Source organism: Blennius ocellaris (assembly GCF_963422515.1).
Source record: "Blennius ocellaris genome assembly, chromosome: 17".
NCBI classification, from domain to species: domain Eukaryota; kingdom Metazoa; phylum Chordata; class Actinopteri; order Blenniiformes; family Blenniidae; genus Blennius; species Blennius ocellaris.
In genome coordinates this window covers 21,817,454-21,833,593 of record NC_137666.1, presented here as the reverse complement: position 1 = coordinate 21,833,593, position 16,140 = coordinate 21,817,454, and the positions used below count along the sequence as shown (strand labels likewise).

At 44.5% G+C, this 16,140-nt stretch overlaps 1 protein-coding gene across 1 annotated transcript; it reads left to right on the top strand.

Annotated features, from left to right (window-relative positions):
- The first annotated feature begins 2,954 nt into the window (after positions 1–2,954).
- On the top strand, positions 2,955–13,934 carry LOC308142705 (serine protease HTRA2, mitochondrial-like). The gene is made up of 8 exons (XM_080513232.1): positions 2,955–3,668; positions 10,343–10,547; positions 10,802–10,996; positions 11,103–11,135; positions 11,281–11,389; positions 11,461–11,524; positions 13,279–13,374; positions 13,615–13,934. The coding sequence occupies exons 1-8, from the start codon at positions 3,124–3,126 to the stop codon at positions 13,778–13,780; spliced, it is 1,413 nt and encodes a 470-aa protein (XP_080369358.1). The 5' UTR covers positions 2,955–3,123; the 3' UTR covers positions 13,781–13,934.
- Positions 13,935–16,140: the final 2,206 nt, after the last annotated feature.

Sequence of the window (16,140 nt, the reverse complement as noted above, 5' to 3'; positions counted from 1 at the left end):
GAAAGTCTCCACCCTTGAGTCTGGTTCTGCAGAAAGTCTCCACCCCGTCAGTCTGGTTCTGCAGAAAGTCTCCACCCCTCAGTCTGGTTCTGCAGAAAGTCTCCACCCCTGAGTCTGGTTCTGCAGAAAGTCTCCACCTCTCAGTCTGGTTCTGCAGAAAGTCTCCACCCCTGAGTCTGGTTCTGCAGAAAGTCTCCACCCCTGAGTCTGGTTCTGCAGGTTTCTCCCTGCTGAAAGGTTGTTTTGTCTCTCTGACCTTTCCTATTCTTGCTTGTTTGGATTTGTCACTGTAAAACTGACGGTGTTGTATCGTGAATTAAGATTGGATTGGGGCAATGAAGAGGTCTTACAGTTCTGCGTGGAGACTGGTGGAGGTGGAGGTGGAGGCTGCTCAGCAGTGAGCTGCAGGCTGGATGTGTTGGAGTCGCGGTGTTCCTGGCGGACATCCGGGGCTTTCCTCACTGCGTGCGACTGGGGCCTCTGCACTCTCTTCCTCAGCCGAGACTTGACGGGAGAAAACACGTCGTCCTCGGCACCCGCACTCTGTCCGCGGATCGTGGACACGTTACATCCCGAGAAGTCTCTGATCTGAGGCGGATTCATGAGGAAAGGGTGGGACACGGCAGTGGACTCGAGGAAAACCCGCAGTGCGAGTCCCCGTCGAGCTTCAGTCGGACCTTCCGGAGTGGGCTCCTCGGTGGAGGGAGGGCTGGGTATCGGGGACAGAGTCAACGCCCGGGCCTCACTGTGGCTGGAACTGACCTGCAGGCCGCTGAGCTCGCTGTCCGCTGTCCGGTGCCTCGAGGCGGCGGTGGCAGGCTCCTCTGCCCGCCACTTCGTCTCCGTCTGGACTTTGTATTTCAGCTTGGCGAAAGCCTTCGCGGGCGATTCGGGCCATGGGTTCCGCTGCTGCAATGTGCAATAATGCGACGTCATTGCGTTAGATGAGAGTCATAATCTGAAACTGTCGAACTGTTTACAAGCGAGCTCGAGAATTTGAATTTCCTCACTTGTGCTGTCTTTGGTCAGAATTATGTGACGTACTTCCTCCAAACTTACGTCACTTCCGCTATTAAACTTTTTTTTTATTGAACAAAAGTGCAGAATATATACATATAACAAGGCACTTGATTGTCATATACGATGAACAATATAACAATAGTTAAGATTCAATATCAAAGTCAAAACTACAAGTTCAATCTTTATACAATAGAACAAAATGGACACACACACAAAACAACACACAAAATAGGAAAAATATAAAATAAAGTAAATAATACATACATAGGGGCTTTTGAAGTGTAATAATCAATGGTAAAGTAAAGTACAGATTTAAAGGGGGCTATGGGTTTTTTTCTATCTAAATCCTACAGTCATGTTTAAAGATTTTTTGGCTATATTATTTTTTTACTTACGCTATTAAACTCATCACCTCCTTTATCTTTATTTAAATCACTGTTTAGTTAAATTGCACTTAAGCTACAAAATCTTGTGATAAATAGTTTTTGCATTTAGTTAACAATATAAGATTTTCCAATAATTAAAATTGTGTTTGGTGAGGGGGTATTCACAAGAACAGTCTTTTTTAGTAAATTAAAAGGGTTAAGTTAAAGAAGGATGTTCATCAAATTTATCAAAGTTGCTTTATTTGTGAGTTCAGCGACACATTTTCACACGTAGAGAACTGAAGTAGCTTTTCCCTCTCACTTTACGTTAAAAAAATACAAATTACACATGCTAAAATATATAGGCAAAAATATATGACAAAGTAGGCATAAAAAAAGCTGGTAAACAGTTCAGCTTCCTGACAGTCTGATGGATGAAGCTGTTCTTCAGACTGCTGGTCCTGGTGTTGATAAGTGTAAATGTAAATGTATTGCGAATATATGCAAGTGTTTGTCCCTTTGTTGATTCTTGTTATTAGGGTTAGGGTTACGGTTACAGGATCTACAGTTATATATGTGTATTTATCTACTTATATATGGTTATATGACTTACTTATATATATATATACACACAATATGTAATGGATCTACTTATATGTGTCTATCTATCTAGGATCATTGGTTCACTTATACATGTCATCTACCAATACCAATAGATATTTGCAGGCCCGCCCCTCCCTACACGCAGAACAAGCGCTGTGTAGGGCCCCACGATCCATGGGGGGCCCCATTTTGCGCAAGTGAATTGAATTTCCCTCGGGATCAATAAAGTATCATCATTCTCTGCAAATGCGCAAAGGATGCGCGTGCATTTTGCCGAGAGGCGCGTAGAGCACCGCCACCAAGTCAGCCTGAGGCAGGAGAGAGAGAGAGAGAGAGAGAGAGAGAGAGAGAGAGAGAGAGAGAGAGAGAGAGAGAGAAAAGAGACACAATGATTGAAAGCGCGAAGCATCACCATCTGACCAATCAGCGGTCAGATGGGCCGGCAGGCAGTTGTTTACAGGTAGAGAGGAGAGAGAGAGAGAGTAGAGAGTACAGAGTAGAGAGTAGAGAGTAGAGAGTAGAGAGAGAGAGAGAGAGAGAGAGATGGCTTCCAAACGTCAATACGATTCGGGAGCTAGCTAAAGAAAGAAAAAGCCCAAACAAGAAGAGGCTCGTGCTTCACTTGAAGGTGGGGATGTTGTTGAAATAAAAAAGAAAAAGCTTTGTGGCATAAACTGTTTATGCCACAAAGTTTTTTCAGACGTGTGCATCTGTAAAGTTCTTGTTCCACTGTTGATAGAGGCTGTTCATTTGATTTGTTAGTAATTGTAATTTATTATTATTATTATTATTATTATTATTATGTTATTGGAAGGGGGCCCCCAAAATAAAATCCTGCTTAGGGCCCCCACTTGGCCAGGGGCGGCCCTGGATATTTATATATCTTCATTGTTTATCTCTGCCATGAGTCCGAGGAGAGGAAAGTGCGCATGCGCAGAGTTGCTCAGCGCTGAAGTCAATATCCGGGTTCAGGTTGACGGCTTGTCTCTGTCTTTGTTTTCTAGTTTGTATTCGTGTAGACAACAGCACAACTGGCAGGTTCGTCTCAGTTATATTGAAAGACGATCTATGTGAACGTAAAAGTGTGTTTTGGTTGAATTTATACTCGCGGACGTTGTGACCGGAGTGATGCAACATGGCAGCCGCGGCTGTCAGTCGCTGCTTTCTGTCGGCGCTCCGGACTCGAACCCGGGCTCAGAGCCGAGGACTGGTGGCAGCGGGCCGGGCGTGTGAGCACAGCGGTGGGGAGACACACGGGGGGCTGGACAGCGGGGCTCACGGCCGGGGCGGCCGGCAAGGCGGCGGGAGGGAGCGCGGGGGCTGCGGGGCGCCGCTGCTCGCCTCCGTGTCGGTGTGTGCGGGGCTTTGCGGCTCCGCGCTGCTGGACGACCACGGAGGAGGAGGACCGGAGCAGAGGTCGTCCCTGTCGGGGAGGCTTGGACCGGGGCAGAGGTCGTCCCTGTCGGGGAGGCTTGGGCCGGGGCAGAGGTCGTCCCTGTCGGGGAGGCTTGGGCCGGGGCAGAGGTTCTCCGTCCCAGACACACTCCTCCACCGCCTCCTGCCCTCCGCTCAGTGCGCAGCCCCGTCCAGACCGGACAGCCCCCGGTATAAATACAACTTCATCGCTGACGTGGTGGAAAAGTCCAATCCTGCCGTGGTGTACATCGAGGTCCTGGGCAGGTCGGTTCCTCACACACAGTTATTTAGATCAGAACCTCACGACAGCTTTCAGAACTTATTTCACTTCATTTTGCCCATAATGTCATTTTAAAATGTGTCTTTTACAAATGATCCAAAAATGGATTTGAATGGATCTGGAGAGAGTTGAGAAGTCACTAAAAGCTTGGAGAGGAACGTTTTCTATTGGATAAACAATTGATTTTTAAATTTGATCTATCCATCCATCCATAGGATCTATTTATTGTAACCCAATATATATTTTCAATGAATAAACAAAATAATACATGTCTAGTTTGAAATGTCTGAAAAAGGGAAGGAAGAAGTAAAACTGATTTAATACTACCTCATTACTCAATACATTTTCGAATCATCCTACTTCCTGATTCTTATATGAAAAGAAGAACTGTATATCTATTACACTACTCTGAAATATCAGAATGAACCTAAAATCCAGTCACCTTTCCAAACAAACTTAATGTGACCTTCTCTAAACTTTTGAAAGCTCATGTGTTCAGTGTTTTAGTGTTGTTTTTTTTAATGCAACTTGCTGTTTTGACAAGGAAACATTCACTCCAGGTGTTTGCTCCAGGAATGGATCCATAAATTCAAAAAGCTAATCAAACAGTCCTCATCACGATGTTCACATTTTGACATCCTCTCTAAAATTCCATTGACTCCCGAGTTGGATTTTTATTTATTTATTTGTCAACAAATGAATTGATTTAGTGGATTTAGCTGTAGTTAGTCTTGTCATACACATCATGTTGCATTCTGGTTGACTGTGTAAGTCCACTTTCCCACACAAAAGCTGGAAGTAATTAGTGTTGATAATGACGTGTGCAACAACTCATTTTCCCAGAAGTGTTTCTTGTCCATAAGATCACCACTCCCATTGTTGTAAAGACTCCAACAAAGTTATTTTTTAGCTTGGCAAATGTTGCACAGACCAACCAAGTGGAGTTCAAACTTCATGTGATGTTTTGCTCAGGGTTTAAAGCAGCTCAACGTTCAGCAGGTGAGGCTCTCGGAGCTCTCCGCCGCTTTCACCAAATATTAAAAACTATGTTGCACACGTATTGTCTGGAGTTGGAGAGTGACTGGGAGGATGAGGCTCACATGCAGATGTTTGCCGTATGGGATGTTGTCCAAGAACCTCAGAGCTGGTGTTTGTCCATCCATGTGGTCCCTTGAAGCTTTTCAGTGAGAAGTGGTTGTGTTGAGAAGGAAAAACCTCTTGGACTGAGCGACTACGCTAGCTGGAGCATGGCAGATGCTTGGACGAGCTTTTTCCCACAAAAATATGGCTTATCGGGACTGAAAGTTTACTGTACATCTGTACTTTGCGTTAACGGGTGAACACTTTATTTTTTTCATACTTGAGTTTTTTTGTTGAACAGTTTTTCTTCTAGCAGTCACAACAAGGTTGTCAGCATTTTAACATCGATCTACATTAAGCAAGCGGCATTCATGTAACAATACTTGTAAACGAAACTTGTAACCATTTACTAGTCAGTGTTGTATCGCTGCTGCAGTTCGAGCTTTCAATGGGTATCGGCCATTTCCCATAATCGTTTCTGGTATACAGTGGGTACGGAAAGTATTCAGACCCCCTTAAATTTTTTACTCTTTGTTAAATTGCAGCCATGTACTAAAATCATTTAAGTTCATTTTTTTCCTCATTAATGTACACACAGCACCCCATATTGACAGAAAAACACAGAATTGTAGACATTTTTACAGATTTATTAAAAAAGAAAAACTGAAATATCACATGGACATAAGTATTCAGACCCTTTGCTCAGTATTGAGTGGAAGCACCCTTTTGAGCTAATACAGCCGTGAGTCTTCTTGGGAATGATGAAACTAGTTTTTCACACCTGGATTTGGGGATCCTCTGCCATTCCTCCTTGCAGATCCTCTCCAGTTCTGTCAGGTTGGATGGTGAACGTTGGTGGACAGCCATTTTGAGGTCTCTCCAGAGATGCTCAATTGGGTTCAAGTCAGGGCTCTGGCTGGGCCATTCAAGAACAGTCACAGAGCTGTTCCCAAGCCACTCCTTCGTCATTTTAGCTGTGTGCTTAGGGTCATTGTCTTGTTGGAAGGTGAACCGTCGGCCCAGTCTGAGGTCCATAGCACTCTGGAAAAGGTTTTCGTCCAGGATAGCTCTGTACTTGGCCGCATTCATCTTTCCTTCAATTGCAACCAGTCGTCCTGTCCCTGCAGCTGAAAAACACCCCCCACAGCATGATGCTCCCACCACCACACTTGACTGTAGGGATGTTGTTGGGCAGGTGATGAGCGGTGCCTGGTTTTCTCCACACATACCGCTTAGAATTAAGGCCAAAAAGTTCTATCTTTGTCTCATCAGACCAGAGAATCTTATTTATCATAGTCTGGGAGTCCTTCATGTGTTTTTTGGCAAATTCTATGCGGGCTTTCATGTGTCTTACTCTGAGGAGAGGCTTCCGTCGGGCCACTCTGCCATAAAGCCCTGACTGGTGGAGGGCTGCAGTGATGGTTGACTTTCTTGAACTTTCTCCCATCTCCTCACTGCATCTCTGGAGTTCAGCCACTGTGATCTTTGGGTTCTTCTTTACCTCTCTCACCAAGGCTTTGGTTGGACGGCCAGCTCTTGGAAGAGTTCTTGTCATCCCATACGTCTTCCATTTAAGGATTATGGAGGCCACTGTGCTCTTGGGAACTTTTAAGTGCAGCAGAAATGTTTTTGTATCCATGGCCAGATCTGTGCCTTGCCACAATTCTGTCTCTGAGCTCTTCAGGCAGTTCCTTCGACCTCATGATTCTCATCTGCTCTGACATGCACTGTGAGCTGTAAGGTCTTATATAGACAGGTGTGTGGCTTCCTTAATCAAGTCCAATCATTAGAATTAAACACAGCTGGACTCCAATGAAGGTGTAGAACCATCTCATGGATGGTCAGAAGAAATGGACAGTACCTGAGGTAAATATACAAGTGTCACAGCAAAGGGTCTGAATACTTATGGCCATGTGATATTTCAGTTTTTCTTTTTTAATAAATCTGTAAAAATGTCTACAATTCTGTGTTTTTCTGTCAATATGGGGTGCTGTGTGTACATTAAAAGGAAAAAAAATGAACTTAAAGGATTTTAGCAAATGGCTGCAATTTAACAAAGAGTGAGAAACTTTAAGGGGGTCTGAATACTTTCCGTACCCACTGTATCACCAAAATAATTGTCATACAGGTGAATGGGATCTGCAGTCTGAGAAGTTCTTGTAGAGGTTTCAAAATAATTTCCCAATATGTTTAATTTTTAGGACAGTACTTTTTGGAACTACATGGATGGATGATGTTTGGTATGATTTCAATTTTGGCGTAATGAAAAAATGAACCAGATATTTCCAACAGAATTCAGGCCAGTCAACAGAGCATGATGTTGACGACACAGCCTCACACATATTCTCCCATTGTTCTGTAGTGATGGTTTGACCCAACTCCTTATAAAGACATAAACAAATACAGAAGTCAAGGTAAAACTGACATTTTGATGGTTTGAATCCTTGCACTAAAACCTGCTAGAAATGTCAACCAGTGGTTAAGGTCTTCTCTAATCTTAGTATTAATTGGTTCATAATTCTTTTTATACAAGTCGTTGGGGTTATGAGTTAAACACCCCGAGATATTTTAATCAACAGGACATCTTTGCTTGAGTTCTGGAGGTGGGTTATGATTGAACACTAATAAGTGTGTTTTTTTGTGTATTTAGTTTATATCCAGAGAGTGAACCAACCATATGAAGGAGGTCATAAAGATTCCCAAGGGAGACATCTGGGTTGGTGACATATACCAAGATATCATCAGCATAAAGTTCTACTTTATGCTCTACTTTATTGACCACGATTTCCTGAATATTACCATTTTCTATTATTACTTGTGCTTGAGGTTCTCTATAAAGTGCTAAAAGGGTTGGTGAGAGGGGACATTCTTTCCGTGTAGACCTTTCCAATTTAATACGATTAGTCAAGCCCCATTTTAATACGTGCCGTTGGGCCTGAATATAAAGCTTTAAGGGTATTAATTGAACTTGCAGCAAAACCTAATCATTCTAAAACCAAGAATAAATATTCCAAGTCACCACAATTAAAAGCCTTTTCAGCACCAAGACTAACCAACACTGCCTCTAGTTTATTTTGGTGGATGTTTCGTATGATATGAAGAGAGTGTCGGCACATTATCCCGTGTGTCTCGGCCTCCAACAAAACCGGTTTGATCTTCGTCGATCAGTTCAGGAGCAAAAGACTCTCGCCTTCTAGAAATAATGGCTGTGTACAATGTGTGATCTTGATTTAAATGGTAAATGGTAAATGGTCTAGATTTATATAGCGCCTTCTAACCACACTGAGTGCAGTCCCAAAGCGCTTCACATATCAGTCATTCACCCATTCACGCTCACATTCACACACCAATGGGACAGAGCTGCCATGCAAGGCGCTAGTCGACCACTGGGAGCAATTTAGGGTTCAGTGTCTTGCCCAAGGACACTTCGACACATAGACCAGTGTAGACTGGGATCGAACCTCCGACCTCTCACTCCGAAAGACGACCACTCTACCACCTGAGCCACGGTCGCCCGATTTAAGATCGATATGGGTCTGTAGGAGCTGCATAACATTTTATTCTTTCCCTCTTTGGGAATAACTGAAATAATGGCCTCATTCCATGAAGGGGGTGTTGACATTTCCTCAAGTGTATAATTAAAGGACTTCAGGAGGACTGGAATCAAATGTCCTCTAAAAGTCTTATACCACTCAGCCAGTAGGGCGCCAGTTCCAGGGGTCTTATTATTTTTCACTTTTTTCAGTACACGCTTCAGATCCTGTACTGTGATCTTGGACGTTAGGTATTTATTTTGGTCTTCTCCAATTAAAGGTAAGTCTAATGAATTTAATAATGTTTTAATTTGGTCCTTATTATTTGGCTTTGGTTGTGAGTACAACATTCTATAATATTCCTGAATTGTCTTATCAATTTGGTCTAGGTCACTATGTGTTTGTCCTGTACTGGGATCTAGTATTTTGTAAATTGACTGAGATCTGTTTTTCCTGTATTTTCTTGGCTAATAACTTTGTTGCTTGAGGGCCTGCTTCATAATATGACTGCCTTAAAATTCGTTCTTGTTTTCTCCAGCTCTTCTTTATACATTCTTGAGATTTGGTTTCTACGTTGTTTAATTTGGCTCATTATCTGGTCATTTTGATTTTCGATGTGTTGTTTCTCCAATTCTTTTAATTTGATGAACAGATGAACACTTTAACAAAAAATGTGGCGCTTTCGTGTGAAACCGTTTCTGCATAGACAAGGACATGCAGCCGCCTCACCAGACAATCGCTTTATATACATCTTGTGAAAGAACTTAAAACTGTAAATTTCAATCTCAATTTGTTGATAAATTAAAATATTTGCATGTGTAGAAATAATGTTCCAATTATATTGAATCAAATCTTACTTTTGTCACCATTTCTACTTTGAAATACTCTGTAAATTGCATAATTTTGTTACTGTATGTCTGTAAAGGTAGTATACACACCAGTGTTTCATGCAATGGTAGGCTTTATGTTTTATTTGTCATTTTTTTTGTACTCAGGATATTGAACAGTTTCTTGCAAAAGCAGTGATGCCTCTTGAACCTTCCCACATTTGGTCACATTATAACCACAAATATAAATGTGCTTTATGAGATACACAACGTGAAGTTGAAGAAAATGGTAGATGCTTCAAATAAGTGTGGTGTGCAAAAGTATTCATCGCCCTTTGCTCTGATCCCCATGTGGAGGAAGGAGCTCTGGTCAGATGAAACCAAAATGGAACTGTTTGGACTAAATGCAGATGACTGTGGTAGAAAACCAGTACTACACACCCTGAACACATCATGCTGTAGGGCTGCAGAGAGGCTGCGCAGAGGTGATGGAAGACGGGGGAGACCAAATGCAGGGCGATGTTGTGGGGAAACACGTTAGTGTGTACATGTGAGTCTGTAAGAGACTTGAGACTGAAGGTTCACCTTCCAGCAGGACGACGACCGGGAACGTCCAGCAGAGCTTGGGCGGAAAGGTTGACATCAAAACAGGTTCATGTGTTCGAATGGACCAATCAAAGTCCAGAGCTTCACCCACTGAAAATCTCCGGCACGACTTGAACTGCTGCTCACACAGATGCCTTCCATCCAATGTGACTGAGTTTGAGCTGCTTTCCAAAGAAGAACGTGCAGAAGTATCCATGGGTAGACGTTGACAGAAGACTTTCTGCTGTGATGCAGCTGAAGGACGATCGACTCGGGGGAGGAAGACTTCGGCACTTTGTGCTCTTCGCTTGATTTGTTTAGATACAAAATGTGAAAACCATGTATCACTTTCCTTCCACTTCACATTGTGTTGGTCCGTCACATAATTAACATACATTTACATTTGCGGCTGTTAAGGGAACAATTGAAGCTGTTTTAATACTTTTGCAAGCCACTGTGTAGAAATAATTTTATTTGACTATTAATATGTTTGTTCGGTTAAGAAAAGCAGCTTACAACATCACTAATATGGACGACTTGAGACATTGGCTTACTGGCCCTTCCTCCACCGGTGACCTGACTGCCTCACTGTTCCTCTGTGTGTGATAATAAATCACGTTTTTTTCTTCTCAGACATCCGTTCTCAGGGAGAGAAGTGCCGGAGTCCAACGGCTCCGGTTTTATCATCAGCAGTGACGGTCTGATCGTCACGAACGCCCACGTCGTGGCCAACAAGAGAGTCGTCCGCGTGAAGCTCACCAACGGAGACACGTACAACGCCACCGTGCAGGACGTGGATCCTGTGGCCGACATCGCCACCATCAAAATCACTGCCAAGGTTACAACCGAACTCCAATCCTCTCAGTTTGAAGAGATGATCACGTTTTCCATCACGGGCAGAACAAAACACAAACAAGAGAGAAGACAAATCATGAAGGTCCAACATGTAGAGTCTAAATATTGAAATACGTCAGCAGATCAAAGCTCAAATGATCACTGATTGTTTTAAAATGCTTGAAAGTTTTAATCTAGATGTGTGGAAGAAAACAGACCTACTGTTGAATTCAACTGTGATCCTTCTCTGGCGTGTAGAAGCCTCTACCCACGCTCCACCTGGGCCAGTCGTCTGACGTCCGCCAGGGGGAGTTCGTGGTGGCCATGGGAAGCCCGCTGGCTCTACGGAACACCATCACCTCCGGCATCGTCAGCTCAGTGCAGAGAGGCAGCAAAGAGCTGGGACTGTCCCACAGCAACATGGACTACATCCAGACGGACGCAGCCATTGACGTGAGTGTCCAGCTGTAAGTTGTTTTTTTAACGCTTCACTGCAGGAGTACAGATGTACTGCGACTGGGACGTGTGAGGGTTTTTAACACTTGGTCTGTTTCTGCAGTTTGGAAACTCAGGAGGTCCCCTCATCAATCTGGTGAGTCACAACTGGACCGTTGACACAAACATGTAGGTTTACTGTGATTGTACATCTCAGGATGAGTAGCTGGAGTCGGACCTCCGCTGCCATGATAAAGTCATGAACTAAACCCCGCTGAGCCCTGCTCTGTTCTCCGGTGTAGGACGGCGAAGTCATCGGTATCAACACCATGAAGGTCACTGCAGGAATCTCCTTCGCCATCCCATCTGATCGTCTCAAACTTTTTCTAGATCAAGCGACCAAAAAGCAGAGTAAGAACCAAATCAGAACAAAATCCCCCTGGAGGGGAAGTCAAAGTTTCTCACAGTCTCTGTTTCTTCAGGTTCCAGGTTTGGTGAGTCAAAGCGACGGTACATTGGTGTTACGATGCTGACGCTGACTCCCAGGTAAATGATGAGTCATCCTTTTGTTTATTAATCCATTCACTCAAGTTCACCGAACATGAAGGGATAACAAATAAAACCACATGAAAGTTTACATTGTGTTCAGGTTGTTTGGCCAGAAGAGCTTTGAGTTGAAATTAATGTTTTTAGAGGTGGGGGAGGTGGAAGAGGTTCCAGACGTTCCAGAGTTGGAGCAGGTTCCAGAGGTGGAGCAGGTTCCTGAGGTGGTGGAGGTTCCAGAGGTGGAGATGGTTCCAGAGTTGGAGCAGGTTCCTGAGGTGGTGGAGGTTTCAGAGGTGGAGATGGTTCCAGAGTTGGAGCAGGTTCTAAAGGTGGGGGAGGTAGCAGAGGTGGAGCAGGTTCTAGAAGTGGGGGAGGTACCAGACATGGAGCAGGTTCTGGAGGTGGTGCAGGTTCTAGAGGTGGGGGAGGTACCAGAGGTGGAGCAGGTTCTAGAGGTGGGGGAGGTTCCAGAGGTGGAGCAGGTACCAGAGGTGGACCAGGTTTTAGAGGTGGAGCAGGTTCTAGAGGTGGAGCAGGTTCCAAAGGTGTGGGATGTCCTAGAGGTGGATGTTCTTGAGGCGGAGTAGGTTATTGAGGTGGGGGAGGTTCCAAAGGTGGAGGAGGTTCTAGAGGTGGAGCAGGTTCTAAAGGTTGGGGAGGTAGCAGAGGTGGAGCAGGTTCTTGAAGTGGGGGAGGTACCAGACATGGAGCAGGTTCTAGAGGTGGAGCAGGTTCTAGAAGTGGAGCAGGTTCTAGAGGTGGGGGAGGTTCCAGAGGTGGAGCAGGTACCAGAGGTGGACCAGGTTTCAGAGGTGGAGCAGGTTCCAAAGGTGGACCAGGTTCTAGAGGTGGATTTCTTGAGGTGGAGCAGGTTCTAGAGGTGAGGGCGACAGGCTGAAGGTTCTAGAGGTGGAGCAAGTTCCCGAGTTGGTGGAGGTTCCAGAGGTGGAGATGGTTCCAGAGTTGGAGTAGGTTCCAAAGGTGTGGGAGGTCTTAGAGGTGGATGTTCTTGAGGCGGAGTAGGTTATTGAGGTGGGGGAGGTTCCAAAGGTGGAGGAGGTTCTAGAGGTGGAGCAGGTTCTAAAGGTGGGGGAGGTAGCAGAGGTGGAGCAGGTTCTAGAAGTAGGGAGGTACCAGACATGGAGCAGGTTCTGGAGGTGGAGCAGGTTCCAGAGGTGGGGGAGGTACCAGACGTGGAGCAGGTTCTAGAAGTGGAGCAGGTTCTAGAGGTGGGGGAGGTTCCAGAGGTGGAGCAGGTACCAGAGGTGGACCAGGTTTTAGAGGTGGAGCAGGTTCCAAAGGTGTGGGAGGTCCTAGAGGTGGATGTTCTTGAGGCGGAATAGGCTATTGAGGTGGGGGAGGTTCCAAAGGTGGAGGAGGTTCTAGAGGTGGAGCAGGTTCTAAAGGTGGAGCAGGTTCTAGAGATGAGGGCGACAGGCTGAAGGTTCTAGAGCAGGTCAGAGAAAAGGGGCGTGGGTCCAGGCCGGAGGTGACTGCACAGCTGTGACGGTGCCGGTGGGTGAAAGGGAGGTGAAGAACCTGGTTCAGTTGGAGGAACCTCTAGAACCAGGTGGAGAGGTGGAGCTGGGTGTAGAACCAGGCTTTGTTCATGGAGATTTAGAATAAAGAGGGTGGGGCCGAGGACAGGGCCCTGGGGAACACCAGTGGTGATTGTGAATGAAGTGACCACAGCCTGAAATGTCCCTCATGTGACCCGCGGATCTGAACCGGCAGTGTTGGTTCTGTGTCGCCAGCATCATCGCTGAGTTGAAGCTGAGAGACTCCACCTTTCCAGACGTGACACACGGCGTCTTCATCCACAGAGTCGTCATCGGCTTCCCGGCCCACAGGTGAACGGGATGTGAAGCCGTTGAGGCGTCAAGAAATGTAGAATATGTGAAAAGTCCAAAAGTTTTTGTCCTCGGAACAAAGGAAAAGTTTGAACAATTTTCCAACTGACATTGTAGAATCAGGGTCAGGGTGGATTGAACACCTGAATGTAGAGCAGTGTCTGTATGTCACTTTGATATGTGGCTTTAGGACCCAGAGCTGAGACGTTGTTTGTCCTCATGGTGTCTCTGTTGTCTCAGAGCTGGCATGCTGCCAGGAGACGTGGTGGTGGAGGTCAACGGGGTCAAAGTGGAGTCCTCGGAGCAGTTCTACCAGGCCCTGCAGGGCAGCGGGAACATCAGCATGGCGGTGCGGCGAGGGCGAGACGGGATCAACCTGCAGATGACCCCCGAGTACACAGATTGAAAGTAATCCCACTACTTTAATCGGCTGACCTCACGTGAGCACAGCGGACAGACGAGCTCAGCTTGTTATTGAGAAGAAAACTGTGAATATGTCAAATAAAATGTTAGTCGGAGAATCAATGTGGAATAAAATATCCATCCAGCAGGTGGAGCCATGACGCAATAAAACTATTTCAAATATTAGAAGTGTCATTTTGTCCTGTTTCAGTGAACGTTGGTACACAAGGACTCCAAGTCTCGTCTTTCAATGTTCCAGAAGCAGTTAGAGCAGTAACAGATGGCAGAATACAGTATAGTACACCTGCAGAATACAGTATAGTACAACTGCAGAATACAGTACAGTACACCTGCAGAATATAGTACAGTACACCTACAGAATACATTATAGTACACCTGCAGAATACAGTACAGTACACCTACAGAATACAGTATAGTACACCTACAGAATATAGTACAGTACACCTACGGAGTACACTCTGCCATGAATTTTAATTGTGCAGCCCAATGATAAAATTTGAAATTTGGGATGCCAAGTCCTCCTTTTTTGATTGGTAATTGCAGCTTTTGAAGTTCCATCCTTGTCCTTTTGTTGTTCCACACAAATGCTCCTACTGTACTATGTATTTTTGTCAACATTTTGGATGGGATATAAGTAGGTAGCATTTGAATGACATACAACAGGCGAGGAAGAACATTCATTTTAATTATGGCTATCCGGTCCAGTAAGGATAGTGAAAGATTAGTCCATCTGAGAAGGTCAGTTTTTATTTGTGCTATTACAGGTAAAAGATTATGTTTGATCAACTTTGAAGGATCTGCACTAAAATATATACCAAGATATTTAAATCCTTTTGTGGCTACTTTAAAAGGGTGATAACTCAATGAGCTTATTTGATCTCCAAGCGGAAAAGCGAGGGATTTTTCATAGTTTATTTTATATCCTGAAAAAGCACCAATCATTTTGGTTAATAAAGGGAGAGATTTGGAAGGATTCTTCAAAAATAAAAGTACATCGTCGGCGTAAAGTGATATCTTGTGGGAACCGCTCTCTGTTTGAATGCCCTATCAGGAACTTCTGTTGTTTGTTTTTAATGCCATTAATGGCCTGGGTCCCTCTTACTTGTCGCATATTTTAACTATACGTGATCATGGCAGGGCCCTGCGTTCTTCAGGTCAGCTTCTTTTAGATATTCCAAGGTCGAGATGTAAACAGTGGGGAGATCGCTCTTTTGCTGTTGCTGCTCCCAGACTGTGGAACAAACTGCCCCCCGACATTCGCACCACCACTGATCTCGGCCTTTTTAAATCAAAGCTGAAAACTCACTTTTTTAAGTTGGCTTTTAACTCTGTCTAGGACAGTGTATTTTATTATGTATGCTCGGTTTTTATGAATCTCTGGAAGGCTCCACCAACCTGCAGCACCGTCGCACCTCCCACAGTCAGCACCTGTGTTTTATTTATTGTTTTTATGTATTATTCTTGTATTTATTTCTTAATGTATTGGGGAGTTTTTTTTTTTTTTTTTTAATATATATATAGCTTTGTTGAGCACTTTGGATACCACTAGATGATTGTAAAGGGCTATAGAAATAAAGTTTGATTGATTGATTGATTGATTGATTGATTCTTTTTCTTTTTAAATTAGGTGGGTGTGACTTATATTCAGGTGCTTCTACTGGCTCCTCCCCCTTGAAGCAGGTTTAGTAGAGGAAACCCTGAGTTTCTACTGGCTCCTCCCACCTGAAGCAGGTTTAGTAGAGGAAACCCCTAGTTTCTACTGGCTCCTCCCACCTGAAGCAGGTTTAGTAGAGGAAACCCCTAGTTTCTACTGGCTCCTCCCACCTGAAGCAGGTTTAGTAGAGGAAACCCTGAGTTTCTACTGACTCCTCTCAAATGAAGCAGGTTTAGTAGAGAAAACCCTGAGTTTCTACTGGCTCCTCCCACCTGAAGCAGGTTTAGTAGAGGAAACCCTGAGTTTCTACTGGCTCCTCCCACCTGAAGCAGGTTTAGTAGAGGAAACCCTGAGTTTCTCTTGGCTCCTCACACCTGAAACAGCTGCTTGAAATGGATTTGTCAAGTCTGAGGACACAGTGCAGGGATGCTAAATGCTAATAGCATCCAGATCAGTGGGTGGAGCAAAGTACTGCATGTTTGATCATAATCTGACGTGGTTGTTAGAGGTGGAGATTAAAAAGCCTTCAAGTGGCTCCTGAAACACCAAAATTGTTGTTATTATTATAATTATAAATTACCAGGAACATTGTCGCACTTGTTTTTTCAAGTGGAAACACACACACACACACACACACACACACACACACACACACACACACACACACACACACACACACACACACACAC

What these genes read in the sequence shown, in the direction of transcription:
- LOC308142705 (XM_080513232.1), top strand. Translation starts at nt 3,124, where the DNA reads ATGGCAGCCGCGGCTGTCAGTCGCTGCTTTCTGTCGGCGCTCCGGACT. An exon ending in TACATCGAGGTCCTGGGCAG is followed by an intron (nt 3,669 to 10,342) that starts GTCGGTTCCTCA and finishes TTTTCTTCTCAG; the next exon opens with ACATCCGTTCTCAGGGAGAG. An exon ending in CCATCAAAATCACTGCCAAG is followed by an intron (nt 10,548 to 10,801) that starts GTTACAACCGAA and finishes TCTGGCGTGTAG; the next exon opens with AAGCCTCTACCCACGCTCCA.